The following is a 20,273-nucleotide window of genomic DNA, read 5'->3' as shown; positions in this document are numbered from 1 at the left end:
GAAAGACGGGGAAGCAACCCACTCACGTCTGACCAGAAAGCCTCTCTCCCATCCTCCTCCCACTGCAGAAGCCGGAGAGCCTGTGGAGGACTTTTAGTTTCACTCTAGCTGAGACTCTTGAGAAGGTAAAAAACCTGAGTAATAACTGTTACAGAAAAATAAAAAATCTTAAAAGGATAATATGGGTAAATTGCGTGTTTTGAAATAAATTAACAAATAAAACAATTGTAAAACAAAGTGGGGTTGTTGATTTCTTGTGCGTGGATTGATTGAAAGACAAGTAAATATATTTTCTATAATAGTTTTATTAGTAAAACAGGGCCAAATGAATTATACTAAAATGCCACACTCCCTTTTAAAATACAGAGATTTAGTTGTATATGAAAGACAATTAATATTAATGTTTTCCAATAAACTTTGGAACTATTACTAACTACTCATGCAGAAACAATGGCATCATGTTAGCTAATCTGACTTTAAATTGATCTTTATAACACAAACAAACCAGGAGCTACAGCAATGGTTCCCGGTCACTTCACCTTTTTGCCAATTTCTACTTTGATTTCTTTTCTATACACCCAATTTAAACCATTCCCATTTTGTACATGCAAACAAGCCATTTTATCTCTATATTCTTTAATCATAGCCTATCTATTTTTTGCTGTAGTTAAGTATTATAAATAAATAAATTATAAAGATAAAATAAATGATAGAGATAAACTGTAATAAAAATAGAGTGCAGGATTTTATTTAATCTTGTATTACTAACTGAAGATGTATTGCATTCTATTCCCATTTAATTTTGGTTCTGATCCACAACCAGGTCAGTTCACTCTGCTAACATATGGCAGATAATAACTTCTAATCAAACCAGAATAAATGAAGTCCAGCAACTGTCAACCATCAGTTGTCAACCCCAGCAGGTATGAATTGATGAATGGTCAGTAAATGAGGTCTGGCGATCGACAGCTCCATTTTGTTGCAGAAAAGGTCAAATATGAAATATGAAAAAAAACTTTAAAGATACAAAATGGCACAGGAATGACCAGCACTCTACTAAAAGACTTATTATCCACAGCTCTGCAACGAATCGTTCATGCTTCAGTAGAGTGAATGCAGACTGGACTGACCACTAATCAATTATAAATCACCTGACTGAAACGTTATTCAGCGTTCCACATCTGTTCACCTGCAAAGCCTGCTTCAGATCTTCTGTAACAGATACAAAGTTCCCAGGCCCTCTGTGGGGCACCGCATTCAACTTCTTACCTCACATTGGATCTACTCTGACTTGACTGAAAGCACTTTGGCACACCACCATGCAGAAGCATTGCTTAGACTTTGACCTCAAATATCTCATAGCTTTTTACTTGTAGATACTTTCTCTTCCTTTAACACCTCTGCTCTCTGGATGCTAGTCGCTGAATTAATGAGGCGTCCAGGTCCGGCACCCTGAGAGATGGCGTACGATGACCGACGGAGAGATGACCCTCTTGCGAACCTTGACCTCAGCTCCACTGGAGGAGGGGATGAGTTGTGTATCTGCATGTATGCATAGAAAAACAAATCAGGGATTTTTTTTTAACTAACACCCTCAAAAGCAGACTAGCAACTTTTACTTTCCCCAAATCAGGAAAAGTGTGTGAGATTCAAAAAAATAAAACAGGTGAAGGAGGCAGATTTTCTCCTCGTTCACAGACAGTAGTGTTGTTGTTCGAAATACTTTTTCCTTGAAGTCAAGTTGGAAACATAACACCAAGGGAAGGAAGAGCCTGAAGGTGAAGGAAGAATACACACTTCTTGCCACAGCTTACAAGATCATTTGAACAGTAGTGAGTAAGCAGCAGGAGCATCAAGAGACCGTGGGTGTTTGTGAGCACAATTTCTCAGGTAAGAAAACATATCTTACTGAAGTTTTGACGTTTTTTTGTATCGACTCAGAACAAAATGTCTGCTGACATCCGTTGCTTTATCAATAAATCAACAACCAGTCTCTCCAAATGTTGTTCCTTCATGATTTCCCACAATAATTAGCCACAGTACAAACTATCTGTTCTTAAAATGTGAGCCAAATTATCCACGGATTGATTTACAACTACTTTTCCATTTCTAACATGATTATCTTCTAGCGATATTTGTGTTCTCTGATGAATGTCTTTATTTTATACTTTTTCACACATTTTTTTACTTTTAATATGGAAATTACATTGAACAACAAACTACAAGCCCTAACATAAAAATCAGAATTTGCAAAATGATACATTTCTGTTGATCTTCTATTGAAAGGTCCGCTGTGTATTCTCACAAATGCCCAAAGATGTCCCACCTTGTGTTTGTTGTGCACGCTGAGAATGACACTGAAGGCGTGAGACGTAACTGAGGGCAGAACAGCAGCCCAAGCTGTGAGCAAAGCTGTGAGCCAGACCATTGGATCAATGAAGGCCTTTTCAGACACACCTGGGGGAAATCAAGCACAGCAGTCAAAACTGGCCACTGGAATACCAACAAATCAACCAATTTATCCACAAACATCAAAATAATTATAGAAAAACAGCATTTTTGTTTGTTAGCTTATTCTTTGCATTGTATGTGATTGTTCTCTGGATGTACCTTAAGGGTAGCACCAGGCATAATTAAACACTGAATTAGTAATAAGAATAATCTGAAAACTGAAAAAAGAAAATAAAAAATACCAAGGAAGAAATAGTCGGCGGGCGAGCTCTGAAAAAGGCGGGTGCTGTGTGTGATTCTGCTACAGATGAAGAACATAACCACCGAGACGCACAGAGCTGCAATGTTGAACTTTGTCCAGTATTTGGTCAGTATCATAATCTGACAAGAAGAAAGAAATAAAGAAGAATGAGTCTGTATTTATGTGTAGGGCAAGAGTAAAAAGACGCTTTCTGTGAAAAAGAGATGTAACAATTTTTTTAAATTTTATTTTTATTGTGGGATATTCAAATTCGGAAAAAGATAACTTTACATTACTGCAGATATTAACAGACAGGGGAGTTTAGTTGTATAAGTATTTAGAGCATGCACAAACAATGAATAAAAGGATATTTTGTCAGACAAAATCTGCCAGAAAATGTGCAAGTGTTGGATCTGTCTGCGCTCCATCAATAAATGAACAGCAAGTTATCAGTACAGTTTTTTGCTAAACAAAAAAAAGACAAAGAGGAGAGGAAGCTCTTCCCTGACTTGTGTGTGATTCTGGTACAGAAGATTAAACTGAATGCTATAGAACTTTATTTAGCAATTGTAACATTTGAAGGAAACTGGCTATGCTGTCACACTTTTCAGTTTCTTTTTCTTTTCTAAAAACGATAATAATTAAATCTTTCTACGCTATTCTATCTGCTTAAAATTTGTTCTTTACTTCACGGAAAGAATAGCATTTAAAATAAAATAACATGTGGTTGCAACAAAGCAAAGTGTAAGAAGGTCCCCGTTACTTTTGACAAAAAGCAATCCTGACCTCAATTGTAACAGCGAAGGTTGCAGCCATCGAGACAGTGACCGCCATGGTCTGGTAATCATAGTCCGTGTTGTAGAAAACTCCACATGGGATGAAAAAGAGAACAAGTGACATGTAGACAGCATACAGCAGATACGTGATCAGCTTTCTAGGGCTGGAGAGCTCCTTCTTCTGTCCACTCTTGTACAGTTCAGGCAATTTCAGGCTGCTCTCTGCACTCACATCCTATTAAACAAAAATATACAGCACTCGCTGTAATTATTTTCATATTTATCCTATTGTATGGTTAGTAAAAAAATGATCTGAATGACCTGTTCAAAAAAAGCCATGCACATCACCGGCGTTGCAGTGTAGAAGACAGTGTAGAGAGCGATGAACCATGTCTCGTACAGAGACTGTGGGGAAATTATGGTTGGTCTCTCCATCATGAGGCATAATGTCATACGGCTTTGTGAGTGTGTTCCAAACCTGAGCACTGAAGCCATTAAGGATCCCAAACCAAATGTGCACAAGAGCAAAACCACAGGTCTTAAACAGAAAGTAGCACAGGAAGAGGGAGATGCGGCGATAGGACCAGCGACCATGGACCAGCAGCAGTCTTTGCAAAAATCTAAATTGGGACACGGCAAAGTCTGCGTTGTGGACGGCCTGACCTCCCTCCCTGCCAGCCAGCCCCACTCCAATGTGAGCCGCTGGTGTTGATGGAACGATGTGGAAAACATAGTAAAATGAACACAGCAAAATGAGTGCAGTTTTTACCCCCATTAACAACCATCTGCTACTGCTGATAAAGACTTACTCTTGATCATGTTAACATCATTGGCTCCATCACCAATGGACATGGTGATTGAGGCAGTGTGCTTCCTGACCAACTCCACGATCTCAGCTTTCTGAGCAGGCGTCACTCTGCAGCACAGCACTGACTGACACTGCTCCGCCAGGCTCATGAAGGAGGCCCCCCACTCTGGTCTCTCCTCAAACTCTGCCTGGGGACAGACACAATCAAGCAGCTTAGAAACTGACTTTGACATAAAAACTTGGCTAAAGCACTAAAAAAGGTTTTTATAGGTACGTTCGGTAGTAAAAGCAAAGGTTGGAAAATGTCTCATTTTGTATTCAGGAAAAGTCACCAATGTTGCATCCAATAAAAATGCTTTTTGAATATCAAATTCCAGCAGAGCTGCTGTGGGAAAGAGGCGGGGCTGCTCAGGCTGGTGGAGAACAGCAATCAGGGGACAAAAAGGTTTTCCCGAGTTCACCACAAACTTGCAAATGTGTTTTAGATTAGTGTTTCATTAAAGTTTTAACTACAAATAGTGAGAAAGGGACATTTTTATGAGTTGACATATTTGGCAACTTGAAAATATTAGATTTTTTTTATAAGATGCATGCAAGAGGAAGAAGCTGGAATCAAACCAGCAACCTTCGGATTGCAAGATAACCACTCTTGATCACAAGTTTGACCCACTCACCAGCTGATTCCACAATGTACTTGATGTATTTTTTCTTGACTTTTCTTGACAGTTTTTTTTGTGTTCCAGATATCACATTTTTTATCCAATGGTTTTTCATTAATTACAAAGGTTAGATCAAGGAAGACCTTAACCCTCCTGTTATGTTCGTTTCTAGGGTACAGCAAAAATGTTCGTGGGTCAATTTGACCCAGGGAGTGTTTAATCATGCAATAGTGTCAGAAACCAAAAAATTCCTCCAAAACATTTTTGTATCTGATTATTAACTCCAATACTAACCATTTCAATCAATATTTGTGCAATGATGTTTTATTATTTCTCAGAAATTAAGGATCAGTGACGACAACCTGCTCATTTACTCATTTGGACATAAAAAATGGAATTTAGATTTTTAATGTCCACTGAAAAAAACCTAGACACAAAAAAACAATAATTTCCTTGAAGTTGACCTTTGGTAAATTATTTTATATTATACTTTTTTTTTTTTTTACCAAAGGGTGATCTTTATAATTGAACTTGAGACACACATACTGTTCTGGGTCAAATTGACCCGCTGATTAAAATCAAGATAAATGAGTCATGCAGAGAGTATTTATGTTTTCATCCACTTCTGCTGAGTGTCACTCAGAGTGGGTGGAGTTTGTCCACAGGAACAGAAAAGATTCCCGTCAAAGGTTGTGTGAACACCTGCTTTCTCGCAGTTTCCTAGTGAAGTAAAGAGAATAGTGAGAAAGTGGGCTTGTGTGTGTGTGGTTGCGTGTGTGGGTGTGTGAGTGTGTGTGTGGTGAAATATGGTTCATAACTGCAAGAAAACATATAGAATTGGACATTTTAAAATCTTTTTTTGCACTTTAACCTGACTGCCGGGTCAAATTGACCCGAACAGTATCGATGTAAAAAGTAGACCTAGGGTTTGGTACAAATGTGTAAAATGAATAAATTTTCAACTTATGTCTAGAGTGCACCTATTAAGACAAATAGAAAACGTTTCATGCAAAAAAAATGCTTCTATTTTTTTTTTTTAATTTGTAAATTTTAAAACGGGTCAATTTGACCCGGAACATAACAGGAGGGTTAAAATCATTGTTCATTTTGGTTGTGTGTGAAATGAGTACAAGTTCTGGCAAGAGCAAAATTATACACTTGTGTTGGACTTTGAACATTTCCAAATTCCCTTTGAAATAAGTACAAGGTAAACTACGTGTATCGAATGCTCCATGCCTTTAAACCCTGTGTATCTAAAACAATGCACATTTTCAATAGAGAATCACAGAAAAAAACCCTGATCTATGAAAATATTATATGTTTTTTATTTACTGTGTAGGCTGCAGTTTACCAGTTCAGATCCGGTGAGGACCACAGAAGTTTTTGCTCTTGCCATCTCCTTGTGTGTAGCCCACAGCTCTGTCTGCTTGGCTTTGAAGAAGCTGACCTGTGGGTCTGCAGACTGGAGAATCTCCCTGCGTGAGCAAAACAAGCAATGATCAATGGGATATCAAGAACATGTGCGTGTGAGTGTTCCTGGGCTATTTGCTTTTATTTTATATTTCGTGTATGAACGCAGACCTGAGTTCCTGCCACTCCAGTAATCTGCTTTCAGGGTGCAGTAGCTTGCAAGAGTAGCCAATGTTCACTGCAGTTTCTAAAGGCACAAGCAGTAGAAGAGCAAAAAAAAAAAAAAAAAGCATGATCAACTATTATTTCTCTTTTTCTTCATTCATGAATTTTCCCCAATACCTTTTTTGTCTCCAGTCAGCACCCATACTCTAATCCCAGCCTCTTGAAGAAGAGCGATTGTCTCAGGAACTCCCTCTTGGAGCCGGTCCTCAATTGCCGTCACCCCCAGTAGCTACAACATTGGTTATGTTTAAGCAATTTTAGATATTATTTACGGCGGATTTCAAAATAATAGTTTAAATGCTACAAGACAAAGTTTCTTTCTTGAAAAACATTGCAGAAATTGCTTATAATAATAAAAAGTCAAGCTATCATTGCTGGTTAGATCAATAACATGTTTTCAAATGGAAAGAGACAAAGCAGCACCAGCAGATCTCTCTCCATCTCATCGTACAGCTTCTCCAGCACGGTGTCACGCTCGCAGGTCGCCATGGCAGCAGACAGGGCCAGAGTCCTACTCCACTGCTCCCACAATGCCTCAGGAACAGATCGAACCGCAACACACAGCGTCCTCAGACAGGCCTCAGCAAACAGCTGACAGAAGATGAGTTAATAAGGTTTTACAACAGGCTGCACTTCAGTTGTGAAGCGACATTTAAGGCAAGAACCGACGTGACGAAAAAGAAACACAGGCAGAAAAAAAATCTGACTTGTCACTAAATACTAATATTTTGTCAGTCTTTACTCTGTACAGAACCTTACCAAAGAGTTTATACCTGTTGAAGTATTCAACATAATGTAACACTTCACCCATCAACTTGATTACTTTTTAATATTTTTTTATTATTACTGGAAACGTATGTGATATAACATTGAGACCCGTGTAACAGTGAAGTAGAAGGAACCTGATTAAGTTTTTTTTTTTTTTTAAAAGAACGCTAATATATATTGTTTAATCTCAGTACATATCTAGCTCTTCTATGAACGCCTCAGATGTTAGAAAGCATTAGTGAACAAGCAGCGTTGTGAGGAACTAGGAGTTCACAGGCAGGGAGAAAGTCATGGAGAATTTTAAATGGGCTTAGGCACCATCAGGCAACTTTGAAAAACTGATATGTCATGGGAGAATTGAAGAAAGAAAGCTGTGTTTGAAAGAAAACCATAAGAAGTCTTATTTGAAGTTTACCACAAGTCGTGTATGGGAGACGGTAAACGTGTAGGTGAAGGTACTCTGATGATCTAAGCCCATGATTGAACTCAATGGCCTACTTTCAAAATGGTGTCTGTGAGGCAGCAAAAGAGGCTTCCTGTGTTAAGTGCAGCTCCTACATGGCATGGAGGTAATACTAGCTCAGGGGAGCTCTCCTTATGCTCAGGTCAAAGGTCTAACCACAACTAGTTATGATGGATTCTTGAGCAGCAAACAGGGACAGGTCGTCTCATAAACTGCTGCAGGCCAAGCAAAAAGCAGCTGGTTAATGTGGAAGCAGATCTTTGTTGCCTTTTCCACTGTGAAACATGGTAGTGACAGCATCATGCTGTGAGGAAGCTCTTCTTTAGCAGACTCAGAGACATTTAGATAGATTTAAATACAGAGAAGCTTACATCATATTTTTCATTTCATATTAATTGTCATTTAACTTCACAACTATAAACTGCTTTATTTGTCTCTTGAAGTCCTAATAAGACCCAATAGTGTTTGTGGTTCTTGTGCAATAAAATGGAAAGTAGCTCACTTCAAGGATTGACTCAAGACAAGAACGGGTCAAATTAATAAAATTAAACTGCTTCACCTCTAATGCTATTTCATTGCTTTCCTGATGTGGACAGTTCTTCTGAAGTCTCTCCAGTATTACTACATCTGCTCCTTTACAGTAAAGTTTCAACCCACCCTCTGGGTCACGTACTACAGAAAATAAAAATAAAAATAGAAATAAAACATGTTTTTACTTAGGCAAAATTTGTATTTTATTAGATTCAGAATCTCAAAAAAAAAAAAATAATAATTCTGCTCCTACCTAGGACAGACATCCGCCTCCTTTTGCTGGTAAAGTCCAACAGCGCCAGCAGCTGATACTGGCGAGTGGCACCCAGCTCTGAAACAACAACAAAATCTCTTGTTCTGGAAAGAAACACCCAGCCAAGCTCCCTGGCAGCCCCAACAAGAGTTTCTTCATCTGGTGATGCAGCCTGGTAAACCAGGGATCCTGGGAAAATATGGCCAACACACAAAGTAAATCTATAAGCATCGGTCTCTGCAAAAAAATCTGGGAATGATTTCATAGTACAGATTATTGGAATTTTTCCACTTACCACATAAACCTTTTAAAATTCATTATTGAAAGTGTGAGAAGTCAATACATCTAACTATCCATTCACAGTCTAAACCTGCTTATCCTTGCTGGGTCTCAGGGGAACGGCAGAGTTCACCCTGGACAGTCCGTCACAGGACAGCACAGAGACACATGACAAGCCACCATGCACACATAACTTAAGGGCAATTTAAACAGATCAATTCACCAAAAAGTCCTGTTTTTGGACTGGACACTGGAGTAGCTGGAAGCAAATCCATACATACAAATGAAGAACACGCAAACTCCAATCAAAATGAGCCCATAAACTTCTTGCCTCAAGCCATCAGTTCTGCATTACACAAGACGTGTCGTGATATCTAAGAAGTAACTGAGAAGTGACAGGAAGTAAAGTCATGAATCACTAAAGTCACGTAGTTTCTAAAGAACCCACAGGAAGACAGGTGTTGCTTCAAGTCTGATGACTAACATAATGGTTTTTATGTCTACCTGAGAATGAGAATTGATATATGTAGAAATGAATCAGCACAAGCAAGAAAGCTCACCTTCCTTCCACTCTGCCATGACGGTGTGACACAGAGCCAGCGCAGACAGGAACTGTGTGGTGACTGGACACCGCTGTCCTCTGAGCATCTCCACTAGTGTGGGAGAGAACATGCGCAGGCCACCACTGGAGAACGGGTTCCAGCTCAGATCCATGGGCTGAGAGACAAAATTGGGAAAATGAGCAAGTAAAAGAACTGTGTAGATGTTACAGAATACCTTGTAATCAAGTGGATTAAATCTTTGAAGTTATTTATTTACACTGTATAAAAGGACATATTTGTCATCGACACTGGATCAGATTAAACCTTTTCAGTTCAGACCAACAAGATCATTTCTACTTGATAATTCCAGAATAATGAGAAAGATAATTTCTGTATTTTTTTTAAACTCTTAGTTTAAAGTCAGAATTGTACATACTTTTTCTTAGTATTTGGTAAAATTGCCTTGTAAAATGCATGACTTAGATCTTTGTTATTTGTATCCTTTCACAAGCGTCTCCCAGTACTTTCCTGAAAGTTTGGTTCATTCCTCCTGACAAATCTGATGTAACTGCAGGTGTGTAATCCAAGTTGCTCAGCCACATCCTTTCAGCCTAAACATTTCAATTTTGCTCTAATCAGAGAGCAGGACATCTCTAAAAACTGCAGAGAGAGGGACCTTTGAGAACTCCTCTCTGGATAATCTCTATAGATCAGGAGAGTCAAACTCCACTGCTCCTCCTACTTTCACTTGTGTTTCTGCTTCAACACACCTGAATCAAATAGCTTGATCGTTAGAAGGACTCGGCAGTACTTTGCTGAAACTCAGCCATTCGATTTAGGTGTGTTGGACCAGGGAGACATCTAAAAGTTGCGGGACATCAGCCCTCAAGGATTGAAGTTGGACACCTCTGCTTGATCCTCAGTTTAAATATTGGACTTACGAAACCTGAATTTTCTTTACTAGCTCATGTAGAGGCAAATGCAGAGCTTGCTTTTTATTTTTCCTGCCTAACCAGTGTTTTAGTCAAATGGAGACTGAAACTATATCTTAGTGTGTACTGTACCTTTACATCCTCTGCACTGACTGAAGCGTCACCTGTTGGAGTGGAAAACATTTTCTGTTTACCTGACTGACCTGATGGCACATTAAAAATCTTGTTAACTAATATTCTTTTTAAAATGCTGGTTAAAAAGAGAGATAAAAAAAAGAAAATAGACTAATGGTCTGGGCCAAGAACTGATAGATAAACACACATACTAGCTTAAAAGACTCTAACAAATAATTGGCCATACATATATGGTTAAAGTCACTGTTAAATGGTTAGAAGATGTTTTGCATTTAAACATGTTACATCTCTCACTGGTTGTCTCTTTAGGAGAATGGAAGTGTGTTTACATAAATGTTGTATCTACCCAGAGTTGCTCATTAAAGTCTCTGGGAAAATTTTAAAACTTCCTTACACAAAATCTGAAACTGTCTTCAATTTTTAATTTTTTTTTATTTCACTTGGTGATTATTAACCCAAAACCTGACTGTCTTTCTACATTTCAAAATATAAACCAGTCTAGCAGGAACGCTTTTGAAACATCTTTTTGATCTAGACATGTCACAATGCTGAAAGCCCTAAACTGAAACATAAAATAAAAAATTTGATTTTGACACATAATACAGAGTAATCTGCAACCTGTGAACCAATACCAGATAGCTCGTCATATTTACCGTAGACTTCTCCGGCGATGCAGCATTGTCTGAGGAGCAGGCGATTCTGGGTTAACGTGCCAGTTTTGTCACTCAGCAGGTAACCTACTTGGCCGAGCTCCTCACTCAGAGAGGTATTCCTGGCTTCTGCAGGTTTGTCTGTCTGTTGCCAATACATCTCCAAATCCCAGCCAATAAACTTGCTGTGAATTGTGTGTATCAACTCAAACCTGAAGACACACATATAGAGTAAATAAACTCATTAGAAATTGTTTATGTTGGCGCCATGTGGCTCAGGGAAGATATAGTTCCAGGTGTGGCTTACGCTCTGTTCTTTTGCCTATAAAGTTCCTAATAAACAAAGACTTCTAAAGCCAAAGAAATCATAAAAAAATAGACAGAAACATGTAAGTCACAGGGGCAAATTTGTTGGTCAAACAACTCTCTGGAAAAGCGTTTCGGTTCAAAGCAAATATTTATTTATAAAACCTTTAAGCCTAGATAAAAAAAGACAAATAAAATACCTAAAAGAAATAATAGATTTGATTTGTTGGTACCACTAAGGAGATTATTAATCAATTCATCATAGTCATGGTTCAAACCATGAGCTGCCTTCAAGCTTTTTTCTTTTCCAACCAGTCTACTTAAGGGAAACAAACAAACTGGCAGGTAGATTGGGATTGTTGTGTGTACCTTAGGATATGCAAGTAAAGGTAGTTAGAAAAAGAGTCAAAGAAACCATCCAAAACATCTCCAAGTCATTTCTGATCACTGTTTGTCACATTGTAACCATAATGGCCACCAAGAGAGAAATATCTAGAAGAGCTTCACTACAGAAAGAAAAACACAGAGACCAGAGTGAAAGTTACCAAAGCACACGTAGAAAAGCTTTAACAATTTATGAAGTAAATCTTTTAGATTGAGAAGACAACCTTTCAAACCATGGACAGCGTTTATAGATTTTTTCTTTTTTACAATGTTTTAGGATTTGGGCGACTGACTCTCTTCTCAGAAGTTTTACTTTTGATCTCAGGACATTCAAATTTAAAGATTAAAGTTTAGAGATGAAAGTCACAATTCTGAAAGTAGAGTCCGATTTTTCTTTCCGATGGCCCTAATTCTCTTCCTTAGTAGTCTTTGTTTAACCCAGGAAAATATATTAAAAACTACACTTTTCTTATTTCAACTGTATTGACATCTTATCATTATTCTTCTCTATACATTGATGCTTACAAAACTGGCGTTCTACTAAATATCCCAGTGATCCAAATGTTACTAACGTGATGTAGAGCGCAATGGGCATGGCCGGGCTGAGAAGGATGATGTAACTCCAGTAGACGAGGAATCCATTGTAAGCTGGTTTGCCATCAATCACCAGAGCAGACAGGAACGATGTTTTGGTTATGGCCTGATATGAAGACACGCCTGCACCGATGGCAAGGAGCACAGCAGCCAGCAGAACCGACAGGACAATCTAATGAACCAGAACAAAGACAAACAACATTTATAAGAACTCCACAAGTTGCTTCTTGCTTGTCTTCCCGCTGTCCTTCATGAACTCACCCCAATTACCACTTTGTTGAAAACTTCCTCCAGTTGAGTTCTTTTTACTCTCAGTTTCCCGCAGTTTCTCAGGATTTTTGTGTCTGCGCCTTTGCGTGGAAAAAAACAAACAAAACAAAACCACAACCGTCATCTGCTACCTTTACAACACGATTCAGAAGACCACTCTGCAGTCACAGGGTTAGAGTTCAAGACCTTGCAAAGCAAGACTCTGCTGATGCACCCTTGAGCAACATGCTGAATCCCTTTAGTCCTCCGGGGACGTGTGACCCCAATGCGAAGGTCGAGTGAAGAGAGAAGTTATCTCACGCAGATCAATAAGGTATAGCATTATGCTTTCCAGAGATGTTCTCTCAGACTCAACTAAAGTGTTTAAAGACACTGGATTTCATTTGAAAAACTGATACGACCGTTTAAGACCAGAACACTTGTAACTAATATAACACGATGTTAGATTTCTGATCAGGCTAAACTGAGGGTACACCAATAGGCAGTTTTTGCTTGCTGGTATAATGGCCATCTTTTAAAGAAATGTGACTGATCCCTTTAACTGCAATGGATTGGCGTCATGCAACAGCTCTGCCTGGCCAAGCAATACCTGATCAATAGTCACTTAGAGGACAGGGGGAGAGTGTAATCTCCCAGACTTTAGAACTTCATATTTTAAAGACAAAGCTGCAAGAGTTAAGCATTTAGTGTCATAATTGGAAGCATACTCTGTTCTATGTAATACAATTATTCATTGAAGTAAGTATAAAACCACAGTACAAGTTAGTCTGAAAGAAACCGATCAGTTTGACAACAGCTGAAGTCTGTTTCATAAATAAATTCCCCACCCAGTATATTTTCCATAAAATTGTCAAATTTCCTGACTTGTAAAAAATTTCATACCCGAAACGTCAGCAGCAATATTAATAAATCTAAGTCTTTAAAGCTGCAGCATGTAAGGTTTATTTAAAAAAATGTGTTTTACATTTTTGTTAAAGTATGAAACAGATAATCTGTAAAAAATAAATAAATAAAAAATGTAGCTTATCTGCCTTCTCCTTGAGCTCCCAGTACTAACTGCAGAATACGCTACTCAGTCAGAAATGACCAATCAGAGTCAGGAGGAGGGTCTTAGCGCTGTCAGTCAGGCTCATGCTCAACCCCTCTCCCTTGCTTTTTGCTAAACTACAACTGGTTCAATACAACATAGCCTGGCACAAATGCTAAGTCTAGTTAGCACAGCTACAGATAATGGCAGATAAACTGTTTTCCAGGAAAGTCTAAGTGGCTTCTCTGTCATTAGCACCTTAAGCAGAATTGAATGACAGCACTGGACCCCCCCGCCCCCAGCTTTGATTGGTTGTTTTTGATGGAGGGCAGTGCATTTCTTCAGAAGGCAATAGTAGCTCTGGGAGGAAGTTGGGGAGCTTGATCCTTTCACAGATTACCTGTCTTATATCATACTGTCACGACATCATGACGGTTTTAACAAATATGGAAAAAACATATTTTGGATAAAGTTACATATTGCAGCAAAGTCAAATTGGTGCACCCAGTTCCGCTTTTAAAAATCATCGAAGGTGTTTGTGTGACCATCACTTCACCTTGAAAAGAAAGGAGAGGCTCAAGTGTGTCTTTAAAGACCCACATTTAATATGACATTCATTCCAAGGTGAGTGAATGCGCACCTTTACCAACACTGCATCTGTTCTTTTAGACTTAATACTGAACTGTACCGGTGTATATCGTCAGGCCGTAGGCAAAGTCTGTGTTGCGTAGGACAGTTCCCCTCAGGAGGATATGTTCGTTTTCCAGGAGGAAGCACTCTCCTTGCCATTGTAGCTGACCTCTGAAAGTGTACAGGCGATTGTTGGGTTCCTCGCAGAGCACAACACCTATAGAATTAAATGTTCACCGATTAAATTGCACTCTTCTTTCAAAAGAGAACAACAGTTAGTTAGAAGAGAGGACATTTATTTACCATTAAAGGCTTCAAGGGCCTCCTCTGAAGGGTGAGAGGTCAGCTCATTATGTGTTGCACCCAGCGCCTGCCGGTATTTAAGGTTGGTCTCACTTAAAGAAGAAAAAGATAGTTATTTAAAAATAAAATCATGCAGTCTTTTAAACAATGTAGGGGATTTATTTGTTAAATCTGTAAGCTTCAACCTTCTGAGCTAAAATAGGGGAAGCTGGACTTTTGCATCACTGAAAGTGAAGAGGCTGGTAAGGTGAGTAAAATAAATCTCCAAAACTCGTTGTGAAAACTGCAGCAAATTTTCAGCGAGATTATACTTTTCCAATAAAATCTAATTTTATTTAGATTTTAAGAAAATCTAAATAAAATTAGATTTATTTAGATAACTTTATTTAAATACACTGTTTAAATAAAGTGTATTTATTTAAACACTTTCAAACATCATTAGTGGGAGTCCCAAAATTTGGAAGTTCTATCTACTATTCTCTCGCTTGTTTCTCACTTGCAAACATTTATGTTATACTTTTCATTTTTGACAGGGTAGTCTAGATTTATGTGTACCGAGTATCACGTGAAAAGCTGTTATTTCGTTTACTCGAAAAAACATACTTTAACTGTAAACATTTGAGTATGTGGTTTGAAAAGTTGAAAGTCAGAACATTTTTCACAGTCACTCAGCAGCTTTAGCAAACAGATTTATTGGTTTTTCTACGTTTTGTTACCCATCAATATCAGCGGTCTCCACATAACACAAGCTATGAGGCTCAGAACTGGAAAGCAGAAGAACATCAGCCTGGGAGGAAAGATAGAAATGTACATATTTTTTAAAGCAAATAGGAGTGTTTGGTAGCAGAAAACTCTGAACACAACTTAAAATGCAGTTGCATAAAATTACCACACTTGCTTGCTTTTTGTTATATTCTATCTTCAAAAGCAAATGAAATGCTTTTTGAATTAAGGTGGTGTTATATTTCAGTTATTTTTTATTAATTCATTGACTCACAGGAATGATTTGGTCTCTGCGGATCCTCAACACATCTCCAACACACAGATCTTTCCACTGTGCTGTCATGAAACTGTAAGAAAAATAAAATAAAATACATTCTGTATTTAACTATGTATACATGCATTAGATTATATATATATACATTTGTCTTTTGTGCACATGTGTGTAATTTGATGGATGTGTGGTGGATGGATGTACAAACATTTTTTGTGTGTAATTACAAAGCTATGCTGCATATTAAAATAAGAAATAGCCAAATAAATATTTATTAAGCTCATCAAAACCTTCTACTTTTAATTCTAAGAACATTAAGTTTATAATTCTTAAAGGGATTTATTATTATTATTATTATTATTATTATTATTATTATTATTTTGGATTGTTTATTCATGTAGCATTACCCTATGGGGTGCAAATGTATAAACAACAAATAAACTTTCTGTTTATGTTGCATTCAACCAAAGTTTTAGATCACACTTGGACACATAATTAATCTTACTGTCTAAATTCTCTCAAAAGAAGACACAACGCTTAAAATCTGACCGTGTCAGACGCAGCCTGCAGCAAAGATACATTCTGGTTACACACACTCATCAAGGTCTTGAATGCTATGTTGGGCTTTGAACAATTAATTTATACAAAATGTATTTCAGTTGTGCTTGAAAAAGTTCATTCTGGAGCAGGTTCCTGGTTTCTCTTTTGGTCACAATTATTGTTCATTATCACTTGCTCGTCAAAAATGAAGGGTTCAGATTCATCCTTAAAGGCCTAAAATTAATTTGAATTTAGTTTGTTTGCCTAACGGGAGTGAAGGTAAAATCTTCACTGCAGGAGAACATGTTTGTCACGGCCCTCTGATTTTCTCGGAGGTTGCTTTGCGTTTTTGCCCCTCTTTGATTCATGAAGGAACCATTTAGGGATTCACTCATTTACACTTCATTAGAGATTCATTAGTGGACTGTTTCAACCGCGATGCTGCACTGACTCCTGCGAGAATAACCCACTGCCTTTGTCCTCACCTCTGGGAGATGAGTACGTCACAGGGTCGGGAGTTAATCTCCGAGTCACAGCGTCGCCTTGCCTGCACCGTGGTGGAGACACAGACACCGGCAGGTGGGAAGATTGGAAAAGAGCATTAGAGCCGCGCTGGACACTGGTGGCAAGTACAGGAGTTCAGAGTGACGGACAAGGAGCAAGTGAGAGGGAATGTGGGCGGCCATGAAAGGCTGAACAGGAGGAAGGAGAAAGGAGAGATGCCATTACGAGGCTCTACAGTGACACCAGCTGGGAGATTTACACCCTCCACTAAATGATTAGTCAATAAAGAGGGGTCAAGCAAGCGTTTCACCCAGAGCTGTTAACGACCGTAACTCAGTGATGCACTTAACTAGAGAATTCTCCATGCAAAACATTACTCGTGCATTTAAAAGAAAAAGCTTTAATGATAGGAAAGAAAATTAATGCCATGAGGATGACTGCTTTTGTCAATGAGGAGAGGACAAGGAGTCAGTGAGGACAATGAAGGAGAGAAAAGGGAGGACACACAAGCTTGAGTATCAAGAGGCTAAATGCATGAGGCTGGTCGTGACTACTGTAACGTGTTTTTCTCTGCCCCTAGCATTCGTTTCTTTCAGCTTGTATGAGATTGGTCATCTCACCAGGTCACCGGCTAAATCTTTGAATCCTCTCACAGAGAGCACAACCAAGAGTGGGATGATGGTGATGTACCAAGGTATGGAGGAGATGGCAGGGACACACTGGAAACAGCCGTAGAGCAGAGATTTAAAAAAGAAAAACTAAAAAAAACATACATACATACAGTACATACAATGCTGTTGTAACTATTAGAACACACAAAACAAATAGTAAAAAGCAAATATTTACCCTCCTTATTAGGCAAAACACATTACAGATGCTGCATATAGAGAATTACAAAAGCATTGACTCCACTTTAGTGTTACCATAATTTGTGATTTTACTAACTCTAATCTTGATGTATTTTGCTTTGATTCTATGGAGGAAAAAAAATCAGTTACTTCTAAGTGAAAGTGTAACAATATTTGGTTTCCGAATCTCAAAAGAACCCAGAGACCTGTGAAACCTGCGTGTCAAAGAAGGCGAGACCAAAACAGAACCTTATAGACATTATGGAAAACATTATGTAAAGTAAAAAAAATACACTGCTCTAATGATTGTTTGGAGAGCTAGAGTTGATTCATAGACTATAAGATTATTTTTCACTAACCAATTTAAAATCCATGTATTACATCACAGTTATGAACTATTTTATGGTGATCTCACAAAATGTACAAATAAAATACTATAAGGTTTGTAATTGTAACATGACAAAGCGTGGACAACTTGAAGGCGTTTAGGCACTTTTGCGAAGGACTCTGTAATACATATACATATTAACATCTATTCAAGTCTGAAGCCCAGCTTACAGCAGAATGCTTCATTTAGATTCAAAATGGAGAGAGAGGGGACAGCAGAGGTTTTCATCTGACCTGCAACACCACCATGAGGAGGAAGTAGATATTAGCAGCTCGCTGGAACTGCTCAAATAGCGTCAGGGGGAGGAAAGTCAGGAGGGAGTACTTGTGGCTGCGCACCACATTGTCCTGGCAACAATAAGGAAGAGCAACATGGGGTTAGACAGCAAGGAACCTGATTCAGAAGACGTGGGACAACATTTCTCGTGGCTTTGTGGACGCTGAGACTTACCGAGTATCGTCCCCAGGTGAAGCACAGGAAAGATTTCCTCTGTTTGTGTTTGTGATAGTGACGGCTGTTTGCCTTCACCTCCCATGTGAGGCCTGATGGATGGAGTTTTTTTTCAGCTTAGAAACCTTTTTTCCAAACAGCCCCTTAAAGCTTGATGTTCATAAGCATGTATTATATATTGATAATGCATGCAAATAGTTTTGTATAATCATTTGCATGAAGACATGTTTCAAGAAACTTTTAAAACAGACGCGCAATAAAGGTCTCAAAGGAACGCAGACTTTGTTTTCATAAAGGAACGGCTGATGTGCAAATATATGCTGCAGAAAGATGATCCCTCATAAGTAAACAATTCAAGTACTCTGGATAAACTCACACTGACGTTTCATGGCAAATGCACAATGCTTCACTTTACTCTGTTCTGATTATATTATAATAAATATAATAGAAAAAAGAAACAATCAAAGGTTAGTGTAAAATGAAAAAAGTGAGGATTCAATATTAAACTACACATACCAGATTCGACATCTTCTTTGGACATCCTGCTCTGCAGAGTCTGACCTTTACTGTGCTCTGGTTAAGTAGAAAACTGATTAATGGGATGATCTGAGAAGCTTTTGCAGTTTTGTGCCTCATTGCATGTGTTTAATAATATTATTACTTATACTACAACATATTAAGAAGAAGATTGATGAAGACTGATTCCCTTCCAGCAGTCACTGTAGGACTCTAAATGACTACTGCAAAAACAAAAACAAAATGTTACTATGGAGAACTAAACACTAACCTGTGCTTGCCTCCTTTGTGCAGGACGTCAGAGGAATGCAGCAGCCTTCTCAGTCAAACTGACCTTTAAAATTTTGAAAGAAGTGTGAGACATGAGCAGCTCAGATTCAGGCATTAAAATATAACCTGCAAACTAGAGCGAAGTTAGTCAGCACACAGTTTGTGAATTATTTACATGAAAAATGTAGAATTACTACCAGAATCCATTTTTACATCTGTTATTTTGTAACTTTGCTTCACAAGACAGATAATGTCAAAAAACCTACAAGAGTCAAAGAATTATAAGCCTTTACCTGGACTGTTTGCTAAATTCCTTGTTACTCTCTGGCAGCACGACGACATGGCTGAACTGTGATTCACTGCGCTCCAGTAACCACGGAGAAAAATTAACACGATTGTTTTCATAAGAATCCTGAATCTCCATTTGCATAATACAAATCATTTTCTATTCACTTCTCTCAGCATCATGTTCACCGCGCCTTTGTTGTGTCCTTCCAGGTGCACACTTCAGGATTACACAATGTACTTTCAATTCACCTGAGGAAAGGAAGACTAAAGGAGGAGGAGCATCATGTCTATAAACCTTTCAGAGTGTTGTTTAGTTTAATTAAACTTTTACAGTTATCACCTACTGAAAGAGATAAGTAAAATTTACTGGAAATTACTTTCATGTTTGAAGGAATCACATTTTTAAAAGGCACGGTGAGCAAACTGACCTAAATCTCTAAAAAATCTTAGAGAGTCTTTCCGGCACTGTGATAATGGTGCTTTTGTACAGCACAAGCACTGGGAGGATTGGTTTACAGTGGTTTACAGTGTGTGAACGCTGAAGGCTTTGTGATCAGGCAAACCCTTATTGTAAGTATTTGTTTTCATAGATTTACAGAAACCTTTGTTTTACTTTATTAGTATTATTCTCTCCTAGGCTCTCATCAAAATTAGTACAAACTATAAAAATGACATTTAAATATAAACCTTGGTTAATCATAGTTTATTGCCCAGTTTCTAGACTGTAAACAGTGTGGTTTCAATGGGAAAGGCTTCTCTTGATCCTTTGTCACTTTATATTTTTACAAAAAAACAATACAATTGGGAAAATACAACATTTTAACCTATTTTTTTGTGT

General features: G+C 38.2%; 1 protein-coding gene across 1 annotated transcript; it reads right to left on the bottom strand.

Annotated features, from left to right (window-relative positions):
* Positions 1-285: 285 nt before the first annotated feature.
* atp8b3 (ATPase phospholipid transporting 8B3) lies at positions 286-19,667 on the bottom strand. Its single transcript, XM_032571058.1, has 29 exons — positions 19,441-19,667; positions 19,149-19,211; positions 18,878-18,934; positions 18,362-18,453; positions 18,145-18,258; positions 17,296-17,394; positions 16,657-16,718; positions 15,635-15,707; positions 15,354-15,424; positions 14,638-14,729; positions 14,393-14,551; positions 12,669-12,757; positions 12,386-12,579; positions 11,127-11,335; positions 10,471-10,502; positions 9,425-9,581; positions 8,586-8,774; positions 8,361-8,473; positions 6,994-7,161; positions 6,688-6,799; positions 6,517-6,592; positions 6,287-6,410; positions 4,278-4,464; positions 3,947-4,170; positions 3,790-3,873; positions 3,479-3,703; positions 2,694-2,832; positions 2,327-2,457; positions 286-1,542 (listed from the first exon to the last, which is right to left on the bottom strand). Exons 3-29 carry the CDS (start codon positions 18,900-18,902, stop codon positions 1,357-1,359), a joined length of 3,426 nt encoding a protein of 1,141 aa, XP_032426949.1. The 5' UTR covers positions 18,903-18,934; positions 19,149-19,211; positions 19,441-19,667; the 3' UTR covers positions 286-1,356.
* Between the last annotated feature and the right edge of the window lie 606 nt (positions 19,668-20,273).

Source organism: Xiphophorus hellerii, chromosome 9 (genome assembly GCF_003331165.1).
Source record: "Xiphophorus hellerii strain 12219 chromosome 9, Xiphophorus_hellerii-4.1, whole genome shotgun sequence".
Classification (NCBI taxonomy): Eukaryota; Metazoa; Chordata; class Actinopteri; order Cyprinodontiformes; family Poeciliidae; genus Xiphophorus; species Xiphophorus hellerii.
This window is presented reverse-complemented; position numbering and strand designations above follow the sequence as displayed.